The sequence below is a fragment of the Cyanistes caeruleus genome, chromosome 19 (assembly GCF_971803275.1).
Source record: "Cyanistes caeruleus chromosome 19, bCyaCae1.hap1.1, whole genome shotgun sequence".
NCBI classification, from domain to species: Eukaryota; Metazoa; Chordata; class Aves; order Passeriformes; family Paridae; genus Cyanistes; species Cyanistes caeruleus.
This window is the reverse complement of record NC_141719.1, coordinates 11,608,080-11,633,898: the sequence shown is the minus strand read 5'-3', so window position 1 is coordinate 11,633,898 and position 25,819 is coordinate 11,608,080. Positions and strand designations below refer to the sequence as shown.

The window sequence follows — 25,819 nt, the reverse complement described above, 5'->3', positions numbered from 1 at the left end:
GTGGTGATGGTCAAGCACTGGAACAAATTGCCCAGATAGGTTAGTGAGTCTGTCTATGGAGATACTCAAAACCCAACTGGACATGGGCCTGGCCAGACTGTTACAGCTGGCAGTTGAGTTGAGGGCTTGGACTAGGTGATGTCCAGATGTACCTTCCAATATAAGAGATTCTGTGATTCTGCAAGTAGTATCACTGAAGTGAATAATACTTCTCACTAAACATTTTATATGTTCTGCTAAACATATAAAATCTAAAAAGGATGAATGAAAGAAGAGAGCTAATTACCCCTGAGCATCTTTTCTTTTTTTCTTTTTTTTTTTTTTTTTTTTTCTGGAGCTTTTTTAATAGAAATGCTTTCCTGATACTCTTTGCAAAGAGGTGCTCTCTTCAGCACCTCATAATGTGGTAGTAATCCATTTGAGAATTTGAATAATTGTTTTGTACTACCTGCTGAAAATATTTTGATTTAGAGCAAAGGTGCAGTGGTATTATAATCAGATGCTTAATATGCAAGAAATTTAATGAGATGTTACTAAGCCAGTATAAGGCCTGACTGAGCTTGTGAGGTTCTTCCTAAATATTTTCATTACTTGAAAATCCTGTCATTTGATTCAACATTGTTCATGAGCCAGGACAACATGATGCACTCCCTTGAACCAGGCCCTGAATGAGCTCTTTCTGTAGCACAAAGCATAGTGGTTTCTAACAAGTACAGGAATTTTGGCCCAGATCACACCAGTTAAAGCACTTACTGGTTATTTCTAGAACTCAGTGTTCAAATTCCAAATTTTATAATAGCTGTAGATCATCTGGAAAGATTTTTTGTTATTTCCATGTTTAATATTTACCTGTGGAGATGCACAATAGTTTGGTGGTATGAGATTCTGTGCATGTGTTAAAAGCAGCATAAAAAAGCAGTTTGTTCCATGATATTTGTAATATTGCATCTGAACCTGGAAAACGGTTATCTTTATTCCTTACACCGTGGGTGTAAGCTGATGGGCTGCAGACTTCAGAAATGCCTTTGTGTAGGTTGGTATGCAGATTTCTATGGCTGTTTGTTTGTTCGTTTGTTTGTTTGCTTGTTTGAGGGTTTTTTGGGGTTTTTTTTTTTGCTTTCTTTGTGGTTGTTTGGTGTAGTGTCTCACTCCCCCTCCCATGTCACCTGGCATGCCTGTTCATGCAGACCTCTTGCCAGTAATGCAGCTTTAATTTATTCAGTTTCCCTGAGAAACATGTTTCCTTAAGTCAACTGTAGGTAATGAAAGATGATAGCTGGGTTGTTTAATTTTATGTTACTTGTGGTAGAAAAAAAAAAAGCAGTTCAGTTATTGTAAATTCGTTTCAGAGTACTTCTAAGAACACAGCATGTAAGTATGAAAATTAACAAAATACGCATAATAATAATATGGACATACTGCTTTGATCCTGTGTGGGGAGGTTGTACACTAAATCCAGCAGGAAAATTCTCATATATTTCTCTTATGACCAAAATATTTAACAAAATGGGCACTAATTTCTAAGAACCAGATTAGAAGAGTGGCAGTAAGGTACTACTGTGGATACTATTGAACTGTACAAAGAAAGGAACGCCTATAAAGAAGAGAATTAAGGCAGATCACAGCGTACTGAAAAGGTAAAAGAGGATATTATTTATTGTTGTCCTTATCAAAAGGTTAAAAACATGTTATGTTGAGGAATATATAGATGAAGGCAAGACGTCTGCCCCGGGAAGGTCGAAATTGAGCTGTATTGCGAAACGGCAGCGCTAGCCGGGAGAGGGGCCTCTGCCCAGAGCCAGTTCACAGCCACGAACGAGAGACAAGGCAGGTGACTTTCTTGCATCCCCGTGTCCAAGCCCACATTTGCCGACCGAAAGGCTTTTTTGTTTCGGAGTGGCAGTCGTAGGCAATGCAGAAGAAAATTCAGATTCGTTGCTGTTCGGGTTTAACTGAAGGAGTGCAAGTTACAGGGAAAGTGGATGAAAGGTGATCCACCCCGTTCCGTCGGAGGGAAAGGAGGCGTAGCAGGGGCACGGCGGGGAGGGAATCTCTGGCGCCCGCCCCCCGCCTCCGGACTCGCTCTGCTGCCGCCAGTCAGGGCGGCGCGATGGGCCTGGGCACGGGGCAGCACATCCCCGGCCGGCGTGCCTGCTGCCCTGTGGTAACCCCGGGACCGCGCTCCGCCGGGGTGAACGACCGCCGCCGCCGGAGAGCGATGGGCGCTGCTCGCTCTGCTGGCGGCCCCAGCCACCCCGCAGCCGTCACCACATCGCCTTATCGCTTAGCAACACCGCGCGGGCCCCGCGATTGGCAGGGTCGCGCCCCCGCCCACGTGCCCCCGCCTCCGTATTGGGTGCCGTCCCGGGATTGCGCGTCCGGCCCGGCGTCCCTTCCCTTTGTGCGCCGCGGGTGCGCGCGGGCGCTGCACGATCCGTCCGCGCTTGGACCGGTGCCCGCCGAGCCTCCGCGTCAGTCGCCGAGCCACGGTGCCGGCACGGCGCGGCCGTACGCCTCACAGTGTACCTACCCGCGGGGAGGTGGGAGAGGGACACGAAAAGGTCCGCGACACGAGGGGTCCGTGCTGCCTCGTCCCCGTCCAGGCCAGCCCAAACCCAGGCACGCCCGCAGCGCTTGGACTTCCACGGCCTGCAGTACGGGGCGGGGAGGGGCGCGAGAGCTTGGCCCGGTACCGCGGGAAAAGGGGCCCGCCTGTGTCCGCCCTGGCCTGGCCAGGGCCCCCTCCTCCCGTGGAGCGGATCCGGCGGGCAAGGTTGGCATCACCCCGGGTCTGGCCGGGGCGGCCCTGCCCCGGCTCTCATTGGACTGCGGCGAGGCGTAAACTGTCAGCCCATGTGGCGTGGCCGCCGGAGGTGGCGACTGCTTAAATAGCGGTGAGAGCTAGAGGGAGATAGTGAGGAGAGCGCGGAGTATCGGTCGTGCGCAGCTCGGCAACAGCCGCAGCAGCGTCCCCCCGCAGCATCCTGATCCTGTACCGAGCTGACGACACAGTCTTACCGACACGAAGCCAGCCGCACCTGTGCAGGTATCGGCGGGCTAGCGGGTGCGCCGTGCTTCGGAGCTTGGCAGCTTCTGCTCCAGGCTCCGCGGCCCGTTGCGCCCCGTGGGTGCGCTGGGGAGGCTCCATCTTGCCTCTACGCTGGGTGGGCGATGAGGGTCCGCGGGCTCGGTCCGCGCGACCGGAAGGTTCTGCTCCCCGGCCCTGGGGTCCCTGCGCCCTGTTGCTGCGGGCCGCTTTGCTGCGGCCCAGCGCGGTCGTTCTGGGGAGAGTCCCCCACCTCGGCGGCTGGTTACCGAGCCGCAGCCTCCCACTCCGCACGGCAAGGTGGCTGCATTGTGGTGCTGGCGCTCGGCCATCTTGGCGGCGGGCGGGGACCGTGCCGCCGCCACAGTCGTGAGCCCTCGCTGCCGGGCCGAGCGGCGTCGGGGACGCGGCCGGGCCCCGCTGCCCGCAGTCGTGGCGCGCGCCCGACGGCAGCGGCTGCGCGAGGGGCCGCGCCCGCCGCGGGGCTGGGCGGCCTCGCGCTGCCGCAGCTCGGCCGCCGAGCTCCGCACAGCCTCGGGTGGGCGCCGGGCTGGAGTACGGGCCGCCCTGCCCAGGCAGTGGGGCGACGGCGCTGTGCTCTCCACGCCACCCTGGGCTAGCGCGAAGGCACGGTCCTGACAGGCTGAAGAAGCTGGTATGGGAGGAGATCGGCGCTCGACATTGGAAAGGGAGACTCACCAATAGGTTCTGGGGATCCATCTGAAAAAACGTGCCGTGTATACTGCTAAACTATTCTTTACCACTTCGGTGTAAAACAACGGCGCACTCGAAACAGCCCGGTTATCGTACACCAGTATGGATTTGATGATGCGATTCTGTTAGGAACGTGGTCATCATCTCTCTGGCTGTTTTTGTATCTGTTTGGTTCTTTTTCCACATTGCTTCTGTGGCATATGGCCGTATAAGATACTGAATGCGTATATTCCTAGCTAAAAGCTTTATTTGTATGCTTAAATTTAAGCAGGCAGTATTAAGGCTGTGTAAATTAACTTGCATACCCCGTCAGACCACCTTTGGGGGCTTTGGAGATTGTTTTGTCTTAAAAAATGGGAGAAGAAACCTCAAGCCACACGAGCAAAGGATTTCAGCTAATTCTGCAGCCTCTACCCTTGAAACAAAATGAAGAGAATAGTACATTGTGAAAGGCCGCATTTAGTGGGTGAATTCAGAGAATGAGGGCAGGTATGAAAAATAGACATTTTACAAACATGATAGAGTAATATTTGAGACTTCGAGTTTTATACAGGTAATTTCTGACTACTTGGGAATTGACCAAGCTGTGTTGATTCCATGAGCAAAGTATAACTTACCTGTTCTCCAGTAACAGCTTTGACCCACTAAGTAGTGCATTTTAAATATAAACACATTCTACTGTTTTTCATTTCTGTTGTGGTCAACCCAACAGGACAAATACTTACCCAAAACAGAGGCCTTTGAAAGATCTTTGTTAGATTGAATCTGTAACATACAGATTGATGGTAGCCAAATGCTTTCAAAAGAATGAAAGCCAGACTGTGTTTGCCTCTATTCTGTGGAGGGGGTTTTGGAGGCAAGTATTATATCTCTTCGTAAGTGAAGTTTTTATGTAAGGATAGTTTTTTATCACAAATTTTAGAAATTATAGACAGAGATTAGGAAACCTGGGTTATGATGTCATCATACTGAAAAAACAAAGAAAACGGTCCTTTTGTCAATATCTGTGCTGAAGAAAGCTATGGAGGAGTCATGAGTGTTTCATTTTACAATAATAAAAGCTCAAAAAAAGATGAAGGTTTGGACTGCCTAGAAACAATAGCAGAGCTGACTTTAAGAATTCTGTCACACCATGATGTCAGCTATCAAATAACAGCGAAATAAATATTTTGATCCTGTCTAGGAAAAGGAAATGTGCATCAGGCAAAACAAGGTTTGGGTTTCATTTGTCATTTCTTTGCGAACAGCTGTTTCTCCCTCCCTTTCCCCTTCCTTTCTTAAGCAAACCTTAGGCGAACAAGTCACAGCAGAGTAAGTTTATGTTCAGTGGTTGGCAAGTCAGGTATGAGCAGGCAAAGGCATCAGATTTTACCTTCACTTTGTGTGTAGGTTTTGGTTTTGGATTTTTTGGCTTTTCTTTCCCTCTATAAGCTTATGTGCTTAATGGTCAGAGGGTTATTTCTGTAAGGAAACAGTAGATAAAAGTATTGTAAAAACAGGGATGGTGGAAAATTATGATTAATACTTTTTTGATTAATTTTTGGTGCCAAATTATGAGGGGCTGGGGAAAAAAAAATGTTTTCAATGCAATAGAAAACAGTATTTCAACTTAAGACTAGCTTTGATACCAGAAGGGATTGTTAGTTATTACTAGTCACAAACTGAATGAGTCAGCAACAAAGTAGAATTGCTAAAAAATATTGTGCAAATCCAGCTAGATGGTAGTTTAGGCTTAACCGAGGTGTCTACTGCACTGATACTTTGGCAGAGGGGAGGGAAGGTTGGCTGTGGTATGTTTTTTACTCCACTCAATTTAAAACACTTTACAGTTGTCTGTGGAAAATTCACACAACTCAATTTAAGCAAAAGCATGGGATAAACTGAGGAAGAAAGATGTTGGGTGTCTGGTTGGATTCAGAAAATATAGCCTTAAGAAACAGAAAACTCCTGTTTGTCCTTCGTTATTTTCTTTGTCTCCTGATTTGACCTGTTGCTTTTGAACACTTTGCTCATCAGAGGTAGTAGGAGCAGTCTGTTTGTATGTTTGCTGTAGTCTAATCTCCTTTAGAACATGTGTAGAAATAAATGTTCTTTCTTGATCTGTGCTATGCCCTGTACTTGAAAATCTGTCAGTGTACTGGGTTACTGTGTATAGTCAAAAAATGCTCTATGGAAAACAAGTCTCTATTAATAAAGTAAAATAATAATGCAATACACCATTTGGGGGCAAAGTTAATCAACCTTAAAACGGTTTACTCTCTGTCAAGGACAACTGAAAACATTGTTGATAGCTGTAACAACTGCTGTAATCACTGTTTAATCAGGGATGGCTTGATATCCATGACTTTTTTTCTGACCACTCATGTTTTCCAACAGCAGAGCATCTCTGCTGTCTGCTGCTTAATCCATAATTTGTATCTTATCTTAGATGTATGCATTTGGAGCCATTTGTGGCAAGTCTAAATCCTTCTGGTTCTTTGTGTATTAAAATATTTTAATTTGTCGCACTTCTTACAAGAGTTAAAATTATCTTCTTGGCTCTTGTTCTTCTGATTTTGATTACTGCAGCATCTTTTTCTCCACCTTTGACATAGTCTTGCTCAACTACATTCATAACAAGTTGGCAAAAATTGTTTTGTTGATGAATTTCATTACTTCGCTGTCTGAAAGAAACATTTAGTCAATTGGTTGTACCTGGATAGAGTTTTTCTGATACTCCAGGGAAAGATATGTAGGATGGGAAGGAACAATTCCGGAAATCATGTTTCAGTCTTCTGAAATAGAAATTATATTTCTTTCCCTAAAAATCATCACCTGAAGACCTGAGGAATAAAATAGTTACACTTAAATTGTCATTGTCATGTCTCATATCTTAAGCTTAAATAATAGATTTTATGCCCAAGATCTCTCTTTCCCCGCCCCTGAAAGCGTAGTAGATTTGTGGCTCTTGGATGTTTTTTAAAGGTACAGCGGTGAGGCCAGTTATAAAACTGACTTACTAGTTTTGTGTGAGTGGAAAAACTGAGAGGTTTCTCTTCAGCATGGAGCGGACTGGGCCTGTTACTACCAACTTAAGTTTTGAGGACTAGTTTCTCGGTGAGGGGCTTGTTCGGTTTGGCCTTTACTGTTTCCTTTTTTAAATGAACGGGAGTGGAATAGACCTTCTGTTGGTTTGGGTGTTTAACACAAGACCTAGAAATCAAAGATGTCCTTTTGGGAGCATTTCTGATTTTGCTCCCAGAAGGAATGGACTGGGTGAAGTAATCATCTCTTCTGCTTCAGTGTTAGGTGTTGCATAATTCCACAGTTACTCCACAGATCTGAATCAAGATTACTGCTGAAGGAAAGAAGGGTGAAAGAAGTCAGGCAGCCTCTGTAGTGCTACGTTCCGGCAGGGCTACACCTCAGCTGTGCAGAGGGCCCTGCTTTCCTTCTGCACACCCCAGCAGCCTCATGCAGGTGGGGGAAAAGGGCACCTTGCCTGAGCAATGTATGGTGTGAAGGGAACAGAGGCCTGTTTCTTGCTCAAAAGGAAGTCCCGAAAGAGGCTGCAAAACGATGCCCAAATGAAACATCTTGGGTTGGTAAAACAGCCACTAAATACTCATCAGAGAGTACCCATTAGCGCTGTGCTTTGGAGAGGATGATGAAGCACCAGCAACACTTAAGCAATGGGCCTGCTTGCCACTATGTAGCGTAATGCCTTATGGAAGTCAAACTTCAGCTCTTTCGTAACAAGCCTTTTCCTTCAAAGTTTATTAAGGCAGACTTCTAGTTTTTTGCATGCCTAGTTTTGTGGTTTTTACTTGTTTAAAATCCCACACATTGAAGAATATTTTGTTCCTACTTACCAGAAGGTTTATTTAAGGAAGTACTGTGAATGCTTTCTATCTCTTTGGTTCCTGCAGCCATACTTCTATTTATTTTCATATTATAAAACTACCACCATGTATATGAGAATTTCCCCTACCCCTTTGTCTACTTAGGATCTAAAATTATAATTTGATTTTAACTGCAACATCAAGTTAACTTGCCTTGTCTCTATTTAGTTATTAATATATTTTTACTGTACTAGAAGATAAAGGAGTGTAGGACATGACCTATCATTTGGTACTGTGTTCTGATACAGGTCTCCTGCCATGCTGTGTTATGCAGCATATTGCTTTCTTGTGGTATTTGAGATTGGGGTCTTGAATGCAAATTTCTTGGGACAACAGCTGAAGTTTTTCATTCTGTCTGTGTTCCAGATCTGTTCTGGCAAAGCATGTCTTAAAGCACCACCCTCTATCGTGTCTAGTCAGTTCTACATTCCCAGTTCTTTAAATATGTGGCAGTGAAGGGTGCAGCTAGGGAATACTTTAGATGTAACGCTTATTTCTTTGGTTTTGGCATTTAAAACGATGCTAAATTGTACTGTAATCTTTGTGCTTTGTGTGGGTTTTCTCCTGTGTGTGTGTGTATGCGGGGGTTTGGTGTTTTGTTGGTAGGTTTGGTTTGGGTTTTTCATCAGGTTTTTGTTTGCTCAGTTAATTGTGGGGGGGAAGGGGAGTTAGTGTTGTGTTGTTTATTTGGGCGGGTAGTTTAGTGCAGTCTTGTAGTTTCGTTTGTTTGGGGTTTCTTTTTTTCATGTCCAACAAATCTTTTGATTATTGATTCTTAAGTTAACATTTAACTTTGCAATGATTGTAGAACTTGTTTTGCTACCTCCTAGGTTTGCCTTGTAATTATGTATTTTACTAAGTGTATTTCATAATTTCTCCACCCACTTCTGCTCCAGCATGTTAATCTTTCTTCTTTGCTGACTTCACAGAGGCTCTGCATTTAGTAGAGGTAGACTTATTCATTTTCTGGTTGTCATATAGAAACTGGTGGTTCTCAGAGCCTGATGCTCCTTCAGGATCATTTTTTTCATCCTTATCAGCCCCATGGGTCTTATGGTCTATCTGATTAGTTGGGTTTTGGTTGGTTTTTTTTAAAATAGTAGAGACTCCATGGGCTGTTCCTGTGTGGGTGTTCCTGCAAATACACTTGTTTGTCACAACATGTCAGAAAGACAAGACACGTATACTTTGCTCGGTGTGAAATCTTACTAGCCTTACTGCTTTGTGGATCTCAGCAACAGGGAGAAGTTAAGAGATGGAGGACGTGGTGATTGCAGGCATAGCAGGTAGGCTGCCAGAATCTGAGAACTTGCAAGAGTTTTGGGAGAACCTGCTTAATGGAGTTGATATGGTCACAGAGGATGATCGGAGGTGGAAACCAGGTGAGTGCTTATTGTCACTTCTTTTGGAGCCCTGAGTTCTGAGTGTTTTAGAGGAATTATCCTATGAAAAGAGAACTTATGAAATCGAAATCCTGCCAGACCTGAATTAACTTCTGATAAATCAAGAAATTCAGTAACAGAATACTTTTATGCATTTCGTAATGTTATGTCCTGTGCAGTAGCAGGTTATAAACAATACGTAGCTTACTTTCAAATAAAAGATCATTCTGACAGAGCAGCTAGACAACATTAATCCCATACCTGCTTCTGATAGCTGTGACAGTAACACAGCTCCGACATTCTTCTGCATTCAGAAGTAGCACAGGGATTCCAGTTGTGTGGTTTATGGCTTTTTACAATATTCCTTTTGTCTCATTGTCCTTTTGAAGTGTTTGACACGTGTCTACCTAATTCAAGCTAGTGATTGCAGAAGTGAAAAACAGCTTTTGTTTTTCTTCTAACTGGTGACTAACTGGAACCACCACTCAGACTGTATGTGCTTGGTACAACTTGCCAAAGCAAAAATGGTTAAACTGGATAGATGTCTTTTTCTGCTGTATCTAGGAGAGTCCTAAAAATTACAATCGTTTTTGCCAATGCAGCATACTCATTCCAGATGAGGTAGATACTCTTGCAGCCCTCTGGGTACTGCACAGCGGAGTGATGTTACATGAGTAATTGAAAATCAACTGTGGTCATTCTGTACTGTGTCTCTCAGCTTGTAGCTGCTTCACTGTTGATATATTTTGTGACTCAGTGACAAATTTTTCTTCACAGGAATTTATGGATTGCCCAAGAGAAATGGAAAGCTCAAGGACATAAGCAAATTTGATGCATCGTTTTTTGGTGTTCACCCCAAGCAAGCTAATACAATGGATCCTCAACTTCGCTTGCTGTTGGAAGTTTCTTATGAAGCTATTTTGGATGGAGGTAAGCGGATGAATGACTGAAGAGGGAGAATTAAGCTGTATTGTCTCTGTGTAACAGGTGCAGACATGCACCTGTTTGATGAGAGCTCTAACAAGGAAAAGCATCACATTAGAGAGGAGATCCAAGACATGGTATGGGGGTTACCAGATCCCAGTATAAGGGTTAGAACAAAGCTGTTGTCTCTGGAATACCAACAAGGAAATCAGTGCTGACTGCTAGCCGATCTGTATATATGGTACAACCAGTATGACAGAATCACTTCAACAGTCAACAATTCTAGAGCTTTTCTATGTTCTGCTCTACCCTAATACTCTCTAATAAAGCTGTTGTTAGAGGAAAAGAAGGATGACTTGATTAAAATTCTCATCCATGGTTTAAAAGAATGACAGATGGCCTGATATATTCCTGTCTATTGTCTGGATTCTTAGAAAACCTGTAGCATTTGATCTGTTTCTATAGAAGGTTTTCCTAGGAATTGTGCTTTCAGAAATAGGAGCCTCTCTCTTCTATCACTTCCAGTGTTTTGAGATTTTGATTTACTTATCCACCAAGCCAAGAAGTTTATTCTTCATGTTAATCAGTTTCATGTCAGAACATAAGCACATGGGGAAAAAGTTGGAACCACCTCACTAGTACTGACAAATTATAAACTGAAAGAGGGCAAATTTAGAGGAAATGAGGAAAAAATTATTTACTGTCAGAGTGGTGAGGTATTGGAAAAGGTTGTCCAGAGAGGCTGTGAATGCTCCAGCCCTGACAATGTTCAAGGCCAGGTTGGGTATCTTGAGCAGTCCGGTCTAGTGTAGGATGTCCCTGCCTGTGGGTCTGGGGGTTGGGAACGGATGATCTTTTTAAGGTCTCTTCTAACACTTAACATTCTGTGACTAACTGAAATTAACTTTTGCTTCTCTGCTTCTGAGCATCCATCTGGAGACTGAATATTCTGTTTGTCTCCAGGACACCTGAAGCACAGAGAAGAAACAACAGAGATTTCTGACGGTTGACCTTGCTATGTGGTTTTTTTAGAGCAAAGTTGTTTCTTGTTCTGGTTGTTGGCTATTTTTGTACTTAAGAATTCTCATTTCCATCTTGTAATTCAGATCTGGGCTGAATTGATGTGCTCACATGACATTTCATGTGCTGTGATTTTTCTCCCAGTCTGCTCCTTTTCTCTGTACTGGAAGTCAGCTGTAAGCTTCCCCTGTCAGTGTTTGTACTTTTCGTAGTCTGTGCACTTTTTTACACAAGACTAGCAATGCCCAGCTAGGCTGAAAATCTTTGTCAGGGCACAGTATGTTCTGGACAAAAGCCAATAACAAACCTTTGACAGACTTTGAAATAAGACATGTAAGGTCTGCAGTTGAAATAGTTAAAAGGTTAGTAAAGGTAAGGGAACAATGCTGCAGGCTTGTCAGAAAGGGACAATAAGTAGTTTTTGGTGAAGTGGTGCCAGTGTACGTGGTATCTCCCCAGTTTGCCCCTCATTTTGTTTACTGTAATCTACCTTCCAATCCCCATAGGTGTAAATCCAGCCACCCTCCGTGGCACAGACACAGGTGTATGGGTTGGTGCCAGTGGGTCAGAAGCTGCTGAAGCCCTTAGCCAAGATCCAGAAGAGCTTGTGGGATACAGTATGACTGGCTGTCAGCGTGCTATGCTTGCCAACAGGATTTCCTACTTCTATGACTTCAGAGGTAAGTGTCCCCCACACCTGTTAATGCTGATCAGCAATTGCAATTTCAACATGATTGTACCACAGTTGCTGAAGAGGACTGGGATGGATATTATGGCACAGACGCTTTTGGAATAAGAAAATAGTATTTAACTATTCTAAGGAAGCATATGAGAAGTTAAAAATATATAGTGACTATGTGATAGGATTCCCTGTAAGGCTTTATAACTCAGCTGCTGCTGCTGCTGGGCATAGCTGGTGTTGATTTGAAAGACGGTGATGTCAGGAACCCTTTATAAAAAGGCCTCAGGCCTTTCTGGTCTTTAGACTGCTATTTGATATCAAGATGTGTGGAAGTTGGCTTGACCAGAGGTAAACTGCTTCTGACTGTAGCAGTTGGCTTTTTTTTGAGTAAAGTGGAAGAAGTAGGAGAGCCACACAGATGATGAGATTGAAGGCATGGGTATAATTCAATCCATGTATGGCACTGAAGGGAATGGAGAGATGGAAATTGATATGGATTGCATCAGAGAACAGAGATAATGGGAAGGGCAAGGGATTTTTATTGACAAGAATGGGTAGTTAGATGAGACTTGCCTCAGTCTCATCTAGCTGTGTTCTCTTTGATGGAGAGACAGGTTTTTTTTAAAAATGCTCTTAAAGCAAATGTGTTCACAATTTTTTCCCGTTTTTCTCATGCCTTACCTTGTAAGTAGGCAGAGATGATGGTTCTAGCCTCCCATTGCATCAGGTTTATCTGCTATGTTCTGAGGTAACTCTTATTTAACATTGTTTTTAATATGCTTCTTGTAATCCTGTCCTGTAGTCTTTGGAGAAGAATCTAGGAAATTAAGATTGTTTTTCCTTATGTTTCTTAAGGACCAAGCCTAACTGTTGACACAGCCTGCTCCTCTAGTCTCATCGCTCTGGAAAACGCTTATAAGGCAATTCGTCATGGGCGGTGCAGTGCAGCCCTAGTAGGAGGGGTCAACCTCCTGCTCAAACCGAACACATCTGTGCAGTTCATGAAATTGGGTATGCTTAGTCCTGATGGTGCCTGCAAGGCTTTTGATGTTTCAGGTAAGGCATTAGTACAAAAGCTTATGATGTATGAGAGTAACTTACTGTACTGCCTATGACCAGCTACTCTTTAAATACAGCAAAGAGCTCACCTTGTAGTTGTGCCAAGGTGCACTGTTTGGGACATACCCTGTACCTGGTCCATGTAACCTGGAAAACTAATTGTGGGGAAGAAACTGATACCATATGGTTTGTTCCTCTGCCTCTGGGGAGAAAAATTAGCTGTCTCATGATGGAAAATTTCTGTTTTCATTTGTAATGAACACTGTCTTTCTAGGTCATAACATTTTTCTTTAAAAGAAATAGATTTGTCAAATTCTTAAACAGTCTATTTTAAGAGGTAATCTTACTGCATGGCGATACTGCATTTTACAAAGCAGAACAGAGGTCATGACTCATTGTCTCTCTGCTCTCAGGAAATGGATATTGTCGCTCTGAAGCTGCTGTTGTTGTTCTTTTGACCAAGAGATCTATGGCTAAGAGGATCTATGCCACGATAGTAAATGCTGGAGTTAACACTGATGGCTTTAAGGAGCAAGGTAGGTCTTGAGCTGCTGAAAAGTGAGATACTACTGAACTGTTCACTCTAGAGTCTTTGCCATAAAAAATGGTCCGTTGTAGGATTCTTTAGATGTGTGAATGGTTTTTTGTGTTTGGGTTTGTTTTTTTTTCAATTTCTGGTTTTGATAATGCAAAGTTCAGGACCCTGTTTTGTAAAGAACTTGAAGGAGAGAAGTGGTGGTTTGTACTGAAGTAACAGCAATGTTCTCTTGCTAATTGAGCATTCCTCAGGACATCTCTGCAGTAACTTCTGCACTGATGGTAGAAATGTAGGTACAGTATTAAAACTGTAAAGCTTTTACCCTATTGTTGTCCAGCTTCTCCTGCTCTCCAGTTGTGGTGACATGAAGCATCACATGTTTTACTTAACCTAGACAATTAGTATTCTCTTAACCAGTAGCTTTCCACCCTAGTCTAACCCATTGCTTTATGCTAATTTCTGGTTCCTTTGCTCTTCTCACAAAGAGCCTGAGAGCTTGGTGCTAAGGACATGGTGAAAAGGTCTTTAGTTTAATATGTTTTTTTGGGGGGAGGGACCTGGCAGCCCAAAGCAAATGAAAGGATGCCAAAATCAGAACAGGAAGCACGTGATGAGAACGAAATTGACAGCAGTTTTGATCCTAGGTGTGACATTCCCATCTGGAGAGATTCAGGAGCAGTTGATCAGATCTTTGTACAGGGAAAGTGGTGTCAAACCTGAAGAAGTGGAGTATATTGAAGCTCATGGGACAGGCACCAAGGTCAGCATAGTCCCTTAGGGACTAAATGTTTTCTTCCCTTGCATCACTTGCCACACTTTTCCATTAAATTATTCTTTGTTTTCTCAAAGTGAAATCCATTTGCCTTCTACCAATTAGTAGAACATGCTCTGCTTCACCACTTTTGGACTTTGCCTGAACACCATAGCCTTTCACATTTCTCTCTTGGGGTATGTTTTGGAAGTGCTGGCTAATAGCCATTCTGATTCTCTTCATACTAGGTTGGAGATCCACAGGAAGTAAATAGTATTACAAGTGTTTTCTGTGAGTGTGAGCGGGAACCACTGTTGATCGGATCAACCAAGTCAAATATGGGTCATCCAGAGCCTGCCTCAGGGCTTGCTGCATTAGCCAAGGTAACAGGAGACTTGAGAAGGAAAATTTGGGGTGGTGGGTAACATCAGTGTGTGGGGTTTTGTTTGTTTGGTTTAGGGAAAATCTGCCTTGATTCAGGGTAAAATATTCACTGATAATGATAAGAATTCAGGTGTTTCTCATTAACTACTTGCTTCACATGTGAGTACTTTTAAAAGCTCAGGTGGCTCTCCTGCAAACCACCAAATGCTCATGTGGCCCTCTGCTGTGTGCACACACTTCAGTTCCTGCTTCCTATTGAATTCTCTAGGAGTCTAGCCCTGCTCAGAATGAAAGCTTTTAGGATCCTTTTGTTAATCCTTATTAATTACTTTGTCAATCCCTAAACTGGACATTCCAACAGAACTCTGCTGAAAGTCATTTGGGTTTGAGGCACATATGCATAGAGGGATTTAGATGTTTGGAGTAGTTGACGGTGACCAAAGATGAGAGGCAGTGTGGGCTTTCAGTGCCAAAAGAGCAGCTGATCCTTCTGGCTTCCTGTTGGGGATGTATCATCTCTTCCTCTTCTCTCTTAGGATGGCGAGAAGCCAGGTGAGTTCTCTGGGATGAGGCTACCAGCATGAATAACTGTTTTAGCAACCAACTTGCTAACTACTGCTGTAGGCAGACAGTCATCTGTTGGCTCTGGCTGCTAAACTGCTTAGCAGAGAGCTAGCTGATGTTCACACTTGCTTGTAAGCCTATTACCATAGAACCCTGCAAACCAAAGTCACGTACACCACCACTGCTAGTGTAGCCTAACTGCTGTTAGGCTCTTCCAGGTGGTTACTTGTGACCCAAATACAACTTACTGTGAATAGCGTCACCTGCACGGTGATAGCGGTGTCCATCTCTCTGTAGAGAAAAGTTTAGGGGGTTTTTAGTGATTTTGTCGTCTCTGACTGACACATACTTCATAGAAGGAATGATAGCTTAGTCATAAAATAAGCTTCTCAATCCATATTGTGTTGTATGTAACAAACAGTTTGTTTAGTGTGGTTCTGTGATCCATCAGGACAGGATCATAACTTTGAGGTAGTGTTGCCCACACCTTACACCAAAGCCAGTGTTTCTTAGACAATAACTCTCAGGATGTCTGCAGTTTGTGTAAATGTTTTCTTCTGAAATTCCACAAAATGCTGCTATGTGAGGTGCCAGGAAATTAGATTTTGAAATGATCAGATTTCAGACTTGAAGAGAATCCATTAATTATATGGATAGGTAGGAATGAAACTAAGACTTGTGAAGGCCTCTTCAAATTCTGGTAAGGAGAGGAAAACTCAGCTCCATCTTTCAATTACTTAGCCTGTCTAATCACTTGCTTTGCAGCAAAGACAAAGCTTTTTGATGGCAGTGGTGGTATGTTTACTGTTCTGTGCTCTCAAACCTAGATAGAAACCATGGCAAATTAAAGTACAGTGTGTATCAGTGTAAAGCAACAGCACATTCAAAGTGCATAGTATTGTTGGTGTAGGGATAGTATGCATGAAAATATTTAGACTACAGCTTTAAAAGTGTTGACTGTCAGTTGAAGTCATATATTATACTGGTTGTTCTCCCAGGTAAGCTGCCATGTCTCATAGTCAGCTTGGAAGAGCAGTTCCCAAGACAGAATATCTCTCTGACCATTCTGGGGTGATAAAGGAACTAGCAAACATGCAGAGCACGCTGTGTTTGCAGCTGACCTTGTAGTCTGCAATTTGCTGGGCTTGTTCCACAGATGTGGGCTTGGTGTGATGAGCTGCATGTAGAGGGAAGCTACTGAGGGGAGGGAGTTCTTGCTTATTTTGGCACAGGTATTTTGTTCCTCACACAGTTTCAGTACTTTCCTTTGGCTCTTCCAGTTCTGCCCAGTCTGCTGTTTCTGCTTTTTTGTATTGTCAAGACAATAAATGTGTGTAAAGCAGCATGCAACCTTCTTTACTAGTGCTTCAGCTTGATTCTTTTGCAGCAAAGCAAGAAATAGAAGCATTTTGTTGTGATAAGGAAGAGGATTTGTGACTTTGTGGGACTGGGGAGGGAAGAAGTGGAATGTGATAAAGGGATGGGATCTGAAAGGGAAAAAAGATGATGTGATAGTCTTAGTACCTAGGCTGCTTTTCCAGCAAGACTGCATGGCTTGCCAGTTAGAAAGAGAATGGAAGCTACTTTATGCTACTACGCTCAACTTCCCTGCTGACTTCCCGCATGGTCTTAAAATTTGCCTAGGTGATGCAGTTGCTACCTCAGTAACATAAATAATGCTATTCTCTGAAATGTCCCTTTATCCAAACATAGAGAACTGCTTCAGAATATGCTACATGGTCATTTGTGGTAAAATAATAACAAAAGAATGTTTGTCATGAAACAATGTGGAGCACAGAACACTGTTTCTTCTTTCAGGTCATTCTCTCACTGGAACATGGGCTGTGGGCTCCAAATCTTCATTTCAATACCCCAAATCCAGATATTCCTGCCTTACAAGATGGCTCTCTGGAGGTAGTTTGTAAACCAACACCAGTGAAAGGTGGCCTTATTGGTATTAACTCTTTTGGCTTTGGAGGTGCTAATGCTCATGTCATTCTGAAGCCAAATAAGAACAAGTGCCAGCCTCTGGAGACTTGTAACATGCCAAGGCTGGTTCAGATTTCTGGCAGAACCCAGGAAGGTGTGGAAACACTAATTCAAGAGAGCAGAAAACATGGAGGATGCAGTTCATTTGTAAGCCTGCTCAGCGATATCTCTGCAGTTCCTGTGTCCTCCATGCCCTACAGGGGCTACACACTGGTTGGCACCGAAAGTGACATAAAAGAGGTTCAGCAAGTTCAAGCATCTGGTAGACCACTCTGGTACATATGCTCAGGTAGGTGTGCAGCATTGAGTTCAGGCTTTTCCATTCCTCTTAAGATCTGGGGCTTGAGCAATTGTATTCTGTGCTCTAATGTTATTTTACAGTGTAGCATAAGGAAATATTTTGCAACTCTGTGACATGTTTAGGAGTCTTGTGTTTTCTGTATTTTATCAAAACCTTCCAATTTAACTGTCTTCTGGATAATAGCAAAGACCAGCAAAATAAAAAGCAGTGCCTAATTTAGAGAATGTAAGAAATGTACAATGTCCTGCTCTTAGTTAGAATTCTTTAACTGCCAGAGGAAGTGTGTTGTGCCCACTTCTGTTTCAGAGTACTACTAAAGGCTCACCTTCTGCTTGCCTATCCTGCAGGCATGGGAACACAGTGGAAAGGCATGGGCCTGAGCCTTATGAAGTTGGATCTGTTCCGCCAGTCTATACTGCGATCAGATGAGGCTTTGAAGAGCACAGGCCTAAAGGTCTCAGACCTGCTGCTGCAAGCAAATGAGAACACTTTTGATGACACTGTCCATGCATTTGTTGGACTAGCTGCTATTCAGGCAAGACTCAAATGGCTAATGGAGGGGGGTAGTGAACTCAAGCACCTTCTGCTAATGTGTCTGTTTGGCTGGTAGCACTTTATACTGATTAATGGAAGCTTGTTTTGTGTAATCAGCAAGTGGCAGCTGTTGGAAATACCTCTCTGAGAGGAGGGAGTGTGTTGTGTCCTTGACTATTTTGGGCTTTGCCACTTACACATCCGTAACAAACTTTTTGGTACAGACATTCTTGGCCTCACTGCTTTTTTCTTACAAGGTGTTTGGACTAATATTGGTCCGAAATGATTTGCGTGTGTATCTGTGTGTGTATGTGGCACAGTTTCTTCCTTTCAGAAATTTAGGAATGTCTTTAAGTTTCAGGCAAATGTTTGTGCCAAGGAGCAAGGTTCCATTTAATGTCTTCTAACATTTGTTCTGCAAATGAACTAAGTCAAGCTGAGTGAAGCCTATTCATGATTCTGAGTGTCAATGTGCGATTCATGGTTTCTTAATAAACTAGAGGCCAAGCTTTTAAAGGGGCCTGGAAAGCTGGTCTTGCCTCTTGCTTTGTACAGACACATTCTTGGCAGCCTCATGTTGTTGGAAATATTTTCTTAATGGAAAATTACGTTGTGAAGAGGCCCAGACAATACTGGACTTGCATGATGATTCTTGGGATTGCTTTGAAAGAAGGATGGAGCTGTAATTGTGGGGGGGAAAAAAAAGTAGTGAGGCCAAGAATGTCTGTACCAGAAAGTTTATTATGTACTTGCTACTGCTGTGTACCTTTGAGGCCTGATATCTGCTAACTCTGGCATGGAATCAGTAATCTTACTTCTGCTTGCAGATTGCTCAGATTGATATGCTGAAGGCTGCAGGTCTGCAACCCGATGGTATTTTGGGCCACTCAGTGGGAGAGCTAGCTTGTGGCTATGCAGACAACTCCTTAAGTCATGAAGAAGCCATTCTTGCCGCTTATTGGCGGGGACGATGTGTCAAAGAGGCCAAATTGCCTCCTGGAGGAATGGCTGCTGTTGGTAGGTACACCCTTACTAAAAGAATGGTCCAGGAAAATGTATCTGATCACTGTTGTATGCCGTTGGGATAAAGCTGGTCACTGAAACTGTCACGTCTATAAAATCTTGGCCACTGTTGCCTCTTTTTCGTTTTCTTCTGATGTAGAACAGGTTCTTAAATACTTAAGTGGATACAATGGGAGTGATCTCTGTCTTGGAATACATCAGGATTTTGGTAACTATCCAAAATTTTAAGTGGAAATGAAGGGATTTATTGTCAGGTAACCAATGACAGGCCTGATAAATAATCGCCTTGAAACAAGGTGAAAATCTAAAGCACTGCATTTTTTTGGCTCTTGATAGATTTGTATTATTCACACACAGATTTTATGGGGGTTTGGTTTCTTGTTGTTTCAGTTTGGTGTTTGTTAGTTTGTTTTTAGGTTTTTTCCCTAAAAGAGGCTTCTGATTGTCTGCAAGCCACTATGATGCAGTGGGCAGCTGGCTAGTGGAATGTACTGAGGCCTAATAGCACTTAGGAATAAGCTTTCTCTTGAATTAGCTTTGCTTTGTGTTTGTGTAGGTCATATAGTTTTGCCCACTGTTGGGTAAATTTTGGACCCACCAGTTTTGCTTTGTGGTGCGTCTTTGTAGTGACTTCCATGTTTAAAAGTGAAATTATTATTGGTAGCAGTGTTGTTCTTTTTTCTTATTTGACACAGTGGCCAATTAAAACTTGAAACACTTAGGAAAAAAGCTGTTGCAGATATAATGCAGTATATAGGACTAGATCACCTGTTATAATCTCAGATTTCTTAATTTAAATAATGCTACAAAGGACTACCTACCTAATTTAGCTTTTTTTCCCCTTGAGATTAAATAAATAACACTCTTATACTGTATGCATCTTTTGAAGTTCTGTGATGTTTTTGATAATCTGATGTTGAGTTCAAGTTCTTCCTGTGACTTGTATCTGTGTAATGTGTGATCAGTTGCTTCATATGTTAACCTAGCATGCCACTAGAGTTACTGATTTTTATGGATATTTTGTGTCTTTCAGCAATCCAAGCTAGAACATGTGGGCTTGACTCCTAGAAACTAATTGGCAACATGAGACTGAACAACCAATTCTGTAGCTTCTTTGGAAGTGTGGGGGTTACCCCCACCTCATTCATTAATAGGATGGTGCAAAGATTTGGCCTTCTTGTTCTTGTTTATTTTTATGCTTAGCATAACTGTGATAAATTTCATGTTGAAGCTCTAGGTTAAATATTCTTATATTCTTATATTCTGCTTCTGCAGAATTGCTTTGGATGGGAGAGGGAGTCTTTTGGAAGTACTTCCCAATTTTGCCAAGTGCTGAATTGAGCAGTGACTGTGCAGTTAAGATTGCCTCCTCTTTATGAGGCTCATAGCTAGAAACACTTCTGTTGTCCTGTGGTCTTCCTTCTGCAGGTCTGACGTGGGAAGAATGTAAACAACGCTGTCCTCCAAATGTGGTACCAGCCTGTCACAACTCTGAGGACACTGTCACTGTTTCGGGGCCTCTGGTGAGCATGGAACTGAAACAGTGCCTACCAGGATTATGAGTGGGACCTGTGAAGTTTGTGCTTGAAGAAAGCATGAAGCTTACTTACAGTTCAGCTGCTTGCAAAGGGGAGCTGGATTGAAGTAGTGGATTGGACGTAATATTTTGTATAAACTTACCCACTCAAATAGTCTGTGAGAGGAAGCGATAGTAGTGCCTCTGTAAGCTAGTAATAAAATGTCTCATATCTGTGGGCCTAGGAGGATGGTGAATTACAAGACTGAGAAGGGCAATAACCTCATTCCTGTTATGGCTCACCTCAAATGGTAGCTGGTGAAGGGTGTGGAGGGACTGCAGTAGCTTGTACAGGTTCCAAGTATTTTGTGAGCTTTTCTCTTTGTTCACTTATATTCCTCTTCTTAGGACTCTGTGAATGAGTTTGTAGCCAAACTGAAGAAAGATGGTGTGTTTGCAAAGGAGGTGCGCAGTGCTGGCGTCGCATTTCACTCCCATTACATGGCATCTATTGCACCAGCACTGCTCAATGCGCTGAAAAAGGTAATATTGCCAAACCGTGGCTTGCATGGCTTATGCTCTGGCACCTAGGTTGAGTAAAGGTTATGTTGAGCCTAAGGGGACTCCTTTTTTCAGAAGGAAGAGAAAATGTCTTGAAGGTCATGTAAACCTCTATGAGATCTAATGTTTGAAATCACACGGTCTCGAGCAGAAGGATGTCCTGAGCAATCAACCTGGGAGAAATGACCTGCTTAAAGGAAGAGCTGCTTGCTTTTATCCATCATATTGTTCTCTATGACTTGTAACTCTTTCTCCTATCCTTCTTTGTGACTGTCTGTAGGTCATTCCACACCCTAAACCTCGCTCAGCACGATGGCTCAGTACATCTATCCCTGAAGCTCAGTGGCAAGGTGATCTAGCGAGGAATTCCTCTGCAGAGTACCATGTGAACAACTTGGTGAATCCAGTGCTGTTCCACGAAGGTCTGAAGCATGTTCCTGAGAATGCCGTTGTAGTAGAGATTGCTCCACATGCTCTTTTACAGGTATCGTATTTGATTGTTTCAGTATAACACTATATTGATAGTATCTTGCTGTTGCAAGGAGTTTGAGGGTCTGAGGACTAGGGAAGATAGCAGCTTTACTTTTTTTTTTTACCCTAGTTCTGACATTTCCTTCTTTCAGTACTTCTCAGCCTTTCCCAGTTTTAATTGGTTTAATAACCCAGTTTGGATTTTTGTTTCTTTGTGGTTTTTTAGGGGGTGGTATATGTTAATATTAAAAATAAAAATAAAAAATCCCTAACACACTACCACTTCCTCACCCAGACATTCACACTACTGTTGTTTTTTGTTCTTGTGCAATTCAGATAACTGATAGCCAGCTTTCTGAACTGCATAATGAGTAAGGAGCTAATTCTTTGGATCTAATGGAGAGTGTATGCAAAAATTACGGTGGAATGAGACATGCAAAGACTTAACAGGCCTTCTCTATGAAAAACTTCTATTACCATCTGAACACTGAATTTGGGTTGAGGTTTTGTCTCAAAAGGTGGTGGGTGGCAGAGGTGTTTTCCCTTCTTCTCCTACACCAAGTAGTCTGAGACCACAGGAACCTTCTTTCTTCTGAAACTCCTTTCCCTAATGAAATCAGATCATTAGGGAATTCCTTTCTCCCTGCCCTATAAAAATTGAGTCTTATCCAATTAGCTCCATAGTAGGGAATGTAGAACTATGAGGTGCATTGGGAAATTACTTGCTCCACAGGATCAGTGGTGTGGTCTTGTCTCTGTCCCTTAAGTATTAAGGACTGGTCTTTATTTGGTCAGTAGAAGGTAAGAGAAGTCTTAGGAACAACAGTAGTTACTTGTGAATCAAGATTAATAATTAGACTCAATCCAGTGTATTTTTGCTGTGTCATGTTAGCCTTATGCTTTGAAAGTGACTTGAAGGGAGAATAAGAGTACAGTTTTTAAATTGGGTGGATATTTTTCTCTCAATATGAGGCATATAAAAAGACTATATGCCTCATGTTGAAATCACTGAACAATTTTGGACTCTAATGCAAGTGACTAAGGCTTCATTGTCAGGTTTGAGAGTGTTCTGATTTTCTCTTCCATTCCTTTCTTTTCTCATGTGAAGACCACAGGATCAAATTGAAGAGAAGATAAAAATTGGGTCAGGTGTTCAAGGCTGAGTTTTTTGGTCTAATAGCTTGAAAAGTGATCTAGGGTACTTCAGGCTAGAAGGTGTTGCTCCTGGGACAGGAGTGTGTACAAGTGGGAGGCGTGAGGTGACTTTGCAGTTCTTCAAGTGCAGGTTTTGATTTAATTTCACAGTCTACATGGGAAAGGGATACTTGCGTTCTGGCAGAATTACATTAATACCCTGTAGATTCTGCTTTACCAGATGTGCAACAACTTGGGTTGCTGGAAGGGTACTCTTCGCCGTTAAAGGGATGCATGTACCAGCAGTTAGCACAGAACTCTTGACACAAACATAAAAGTGGTTTGAGACCTATAGACAAAAATTCAGAGACAAAGTAGTAAGTAATGCCTTCCACCAGTGATTAATGCATTCTGCTTGACCAGGCTATCTTGAGGAGAACTTTGAAACCAACTTGTACCATTCTACCTTTGATGAAGAAAGAACACAAAAATAATTTGGAGTTCTTCCTAACACAGATTGGAAAGATTCATTTAACTGGGTAAGGAGACTAAGGGAGGAGGAGGGTGAGTGGGATAACAGAAGGGAATTCAGGTCTCTTCTCTAATATGCATGTCTTCACATAGATTCAAATACTCCTTCAAGAAACCTTGAAGAAAATGGGATGTACACTTGTGCTTTACATACTTAGCAGGGAAGGTGCCTTCTGAAGACAAGTCCCATTTTAAAGGCCTAGGAACCTGGAACTAGCTTCTGGAAATAAACTTTTGCATCTTACAGATGCAAAATTACAAATTTGGCTGCAGTATATCTCTGACATGGAGTCTGAGACCAATTACTGCTTGACCTCTTAAGTATTATTACCAATTTTTCTCCTTTTTCGTCCCATCCCTTCCCCCACTGTCTTGATAATTTTTGCTTTTCTAGGATAAATGTTTTTGGAAATAACTTGTTCCCATCTGTGGAATACCCTGTCCCTGTGGGAACGCCCCTTATTTCTCCATACATCAAATGGGACCACAGTCAGGACTGGGATGTTCCGAAAGCTGAAGACTTTCCAGCAGGTTCCAAAGGCTCTGCATCTGGTTCAGTCTACAACATCGGTGCGTTGCTGGTTTGCGGTTTATTTGTTTGTCACTTTCCTGCTTTACCTGTGTGTTTCCTTCTTGTAAAACTAAGAAAAGAATACTCAAAACAGCATCCTGGAAGACATCCTCTGAAGCTTAAATGTTTGGTTTGGATTGAAAAAAACCTTTATCTGTTTCTGAAATGGGATGAGAGAAGATGAACAAACCAGGAACCTCTGTTGCTTTTAGACTAAGAGTAATTTTAAGAGCTACATCTTGTCAGGCAGGATAGTTGGGGAAATTAAAAAAACGCCTCTGTATTGGAGTAGTTTTTTATTTTTATTCTGCTCTTTGTTCTTTGACAGATGTGAGTCCTGACTCTCCTGACCACTACTTGATTGGTCACTGTATTGATGGCAGAGTTTTGTACCCAGCAACTGGGTACCTAGTGCTGGCTTGGCGAACACTGGCACGGTCTCTTGGCATGGCCATGGAGGAAATGGCCGTTATGTTTGAAGATGTCACAATTCATCAGGCAACTATTATTCCCAAAAAGGGTGAGTAAGGAGTGCTGGTATATGGAGGAGTATATGGATGGATGGAGTGGGAGGAAAGGAGTGCATGGGAAAAGTGAGGAGGAGTGCAGGAGAGAGACTATAAAGAAGAATGCAGCATGACTGAGCAAAGAAATGTATTCAGTCAAGCAGTATACATTATGGTCATTTATATTATGTGCTGTGAACAGTCAGTCTACAGATAGTGAATGAAAAAGTTCTGCTTGAGGATAGAAATAAATGACCTTGCTGTCTTCCTCAATGTTTCTTGCAGGATCAGCACAGCTGGAAGTAAGACTCATGCCTGCTTCCCACTTCTTTGAGGTGTCAGGAAATGGGAATCTGGCTGTGAGTGGTAAGTGAAGGAAGTATAAGTGCATGTATATGGTCTTAGTAAAATCCCTTATTAATAAACACTGATAATGATTGTTACTCTTGTTACTGTGCCCTTCAGGGAAGATTTCCCTCCTAGAAAACACTGCTCAGAAGAATTTCTGTAACCAGCCAGATGGCTTTTGTACTCAAGTAGACAGGAGCTCAAAGCCTGGGCTCTTAAAAGAAGATATTTATCAAGAGCTGCATCTGCGTGGATATAATTATGGACCAACTTTCCAGGGTGTTCTAGAATGCAACAGTGAAGGTGAATTTCCTTTCAAAAGAAGCACAATGAGCCTGGATTTTGTAATGATGACTATTTGATCTTTTAATTCCTGACTGTGTCTTGTGAGGTAATTATATATTGTGTGATAAGAGAGAAAAAGCAGGAATTCTAATACAGCATTGGGAAAGCTGTTCTCTCCAATGTAGAACTGTCTGCTGGAGTTTACAGGGGAAGCTGGGTACATACACCAAACTTGGCGTTTAGGAAGCAATGACATTCTAGCATCTGATAAATGATGAAATAGTGAGGCTTTCTCTTCCTCTTCTGCAGCAAGTACAGGGAAGGTTCTGTGGAATGGGAACTGGGTGACCTTCCTTGACACTCTGCTGCATATGCTGATCTTACCTGAGAGTGGCCGCAGTCTGCGCTTACCCACGAGGATTCGCTCAGTCTTTATTGATCCAGTGCTGCATCGAGAGCAGGTGTGCCAATACCAGGACAATATAGAAGGTAATGTCTCTCATGCTTGAACTTTATCTGGTTGCTTTGACTGCTTGGGTCAATGTGTGAATTCTGAAGTAGTTGGACGGACTTCGGGGGGGCCCTCTTAGTCTCCAAGCTATTCTGCAACTCTGTAACCTCTCTATGTAAGAGCCTGACATAGTGTTGTTCATCAGACCACCTTGAACAAAATTTTTTTTTTGTTTCAAACTTCCATTTATTTCCTGACTTTTAGCCTTCGAAGTTATTGTGGACCACTGCCTTGATAGCCTTAAAGCAGGAGGTGTTCAAATCAATGGTCTTCATGCTTCTGTGGCACCACGACGACAACAGGAACAGATACCTCCCACTCTGGAAAAATTCTGCTTTGTGCCCTACACTGAGAGTAGCTGTTTGTCATCCAGTGCCCATCTTCATGCCTATCTGGAGTGCTGCAAAGGTAGAGTGGGATTGCTTTCTTGTCATACTAGGAGAATCTTCCAGCCTGAGAGAAGTGTCTGAGAGAAGCTGTTCATACTTCAGAATATCCAAGATACTAAGTGGTGGTCTCTGTAGAAGACTTCAGCAAGGGATCACTGTACGATTGCTAGAAGCTAAGAGCTAGTTCTGCCTAAGATCTCTAGA

The 25,819-nt window shown here is 42.8% G+C and overlaps 1 protein-coding gene and 1 long non-coding RNA gene across 3 annotated transcripts in view; one reads left to right on the top strand and one right to left on the bottom strand.

Moving 5' to 3' along the window:
• Positions 1-2,663, bottom strand: part of LOC147649851 (uncharacterized) — a 30,834-nt gene extending 28,171 nt beyond the window's left edge. The window contains exon 1 of the long non-coding RNA XR_015277917.1: positions 2,531-2,663. This is a non-coding gene — a long non-coding RNA (uncharacterized LOC147649851). The remainder of the gene's footprint in view (positions 1-2,530) is intronic.
• Positions 2,664-2,920: 257 nt separating this feature from the next.
• FASN (fatty acid synthase) overlaps positions 2,921-25,819 on the top strand; it is a 41,876-nt gene continuing 18,977 nt past the window's right edge. The window contains exons 1-21 of one of the 2 annotated variants that reach the window (XM_086856897.1): positions 2,921-3,046; positions 8,877-9,023; positions 9,801-9,953; positions 11,474-11,647; positions 12,505-12,705; positions 13,122-13,244; positions 13,891-14,006; positions 14,246-14,380; positions 16,764-17,223; positions 17,583-17,770; positions 18,597-18,786; positions 20,221-20,315; positions 20,717-20,851; positions 21,150-21,353; positions 22,898-23,013; positions 23,400-23,575; positions 23,905-24,096; positions 24,368-24,448; positions 24,548-24,733; positions 25,025-25,204; positions 25,431-25,634. In XM_086856897.1, the coding sequence (XP_086713023.1) occupies positions 8,897-9,023; positions 9,801-9,953; positions 11,474-11,647; positions 12,505-12,705; positions 13,122-13,244; positions 13,891-14,006; positions 14,246-14,380; positions 16,764-17,223; positions 17,583-17,770; positions 18,597-18,786; positions 20,221-20,315; positions 20,717-20,851; positions 21,150-21,353; positions 22,898-23,013; positions 23,400-23,575; positions 23,905-24,096; positions 24,368-24,448; positions 24,548-24,733; positions 25,025-25,204; positions 25,431-25,634 (3,436 nt within the window). In that variant the 5' untranslated portion in view covers positions 2,921-3,046; positions 8,877-8,896. Of the gene's footprint in view, positions 3,047-8,876; positions 9,024-9,800; positions 9,954-11,473; positions 11,648-12,504; positions 12,706-13,121; positions 13,245-13,890; positions 14,007-14,245; positions 14,381-14,575; positions 14,934-16,763; positions 17,224-17,582; positions 17,771-18,596; positions 18,787-20,220; positions 20,316-20,716; positions 20,852-21,149; positions 21,354-22,897; positions 23,014-23,399; positions 23,576-23,904; positions 24,097-24,367; positions 24,449-24,547; positions 24,734-25,024; positions 25,205-25,430; positions 25,635-25,819 lie in introns of those variants that run through there. The other variant, XM_086856898.1, reaches the window with a different exon arrangement.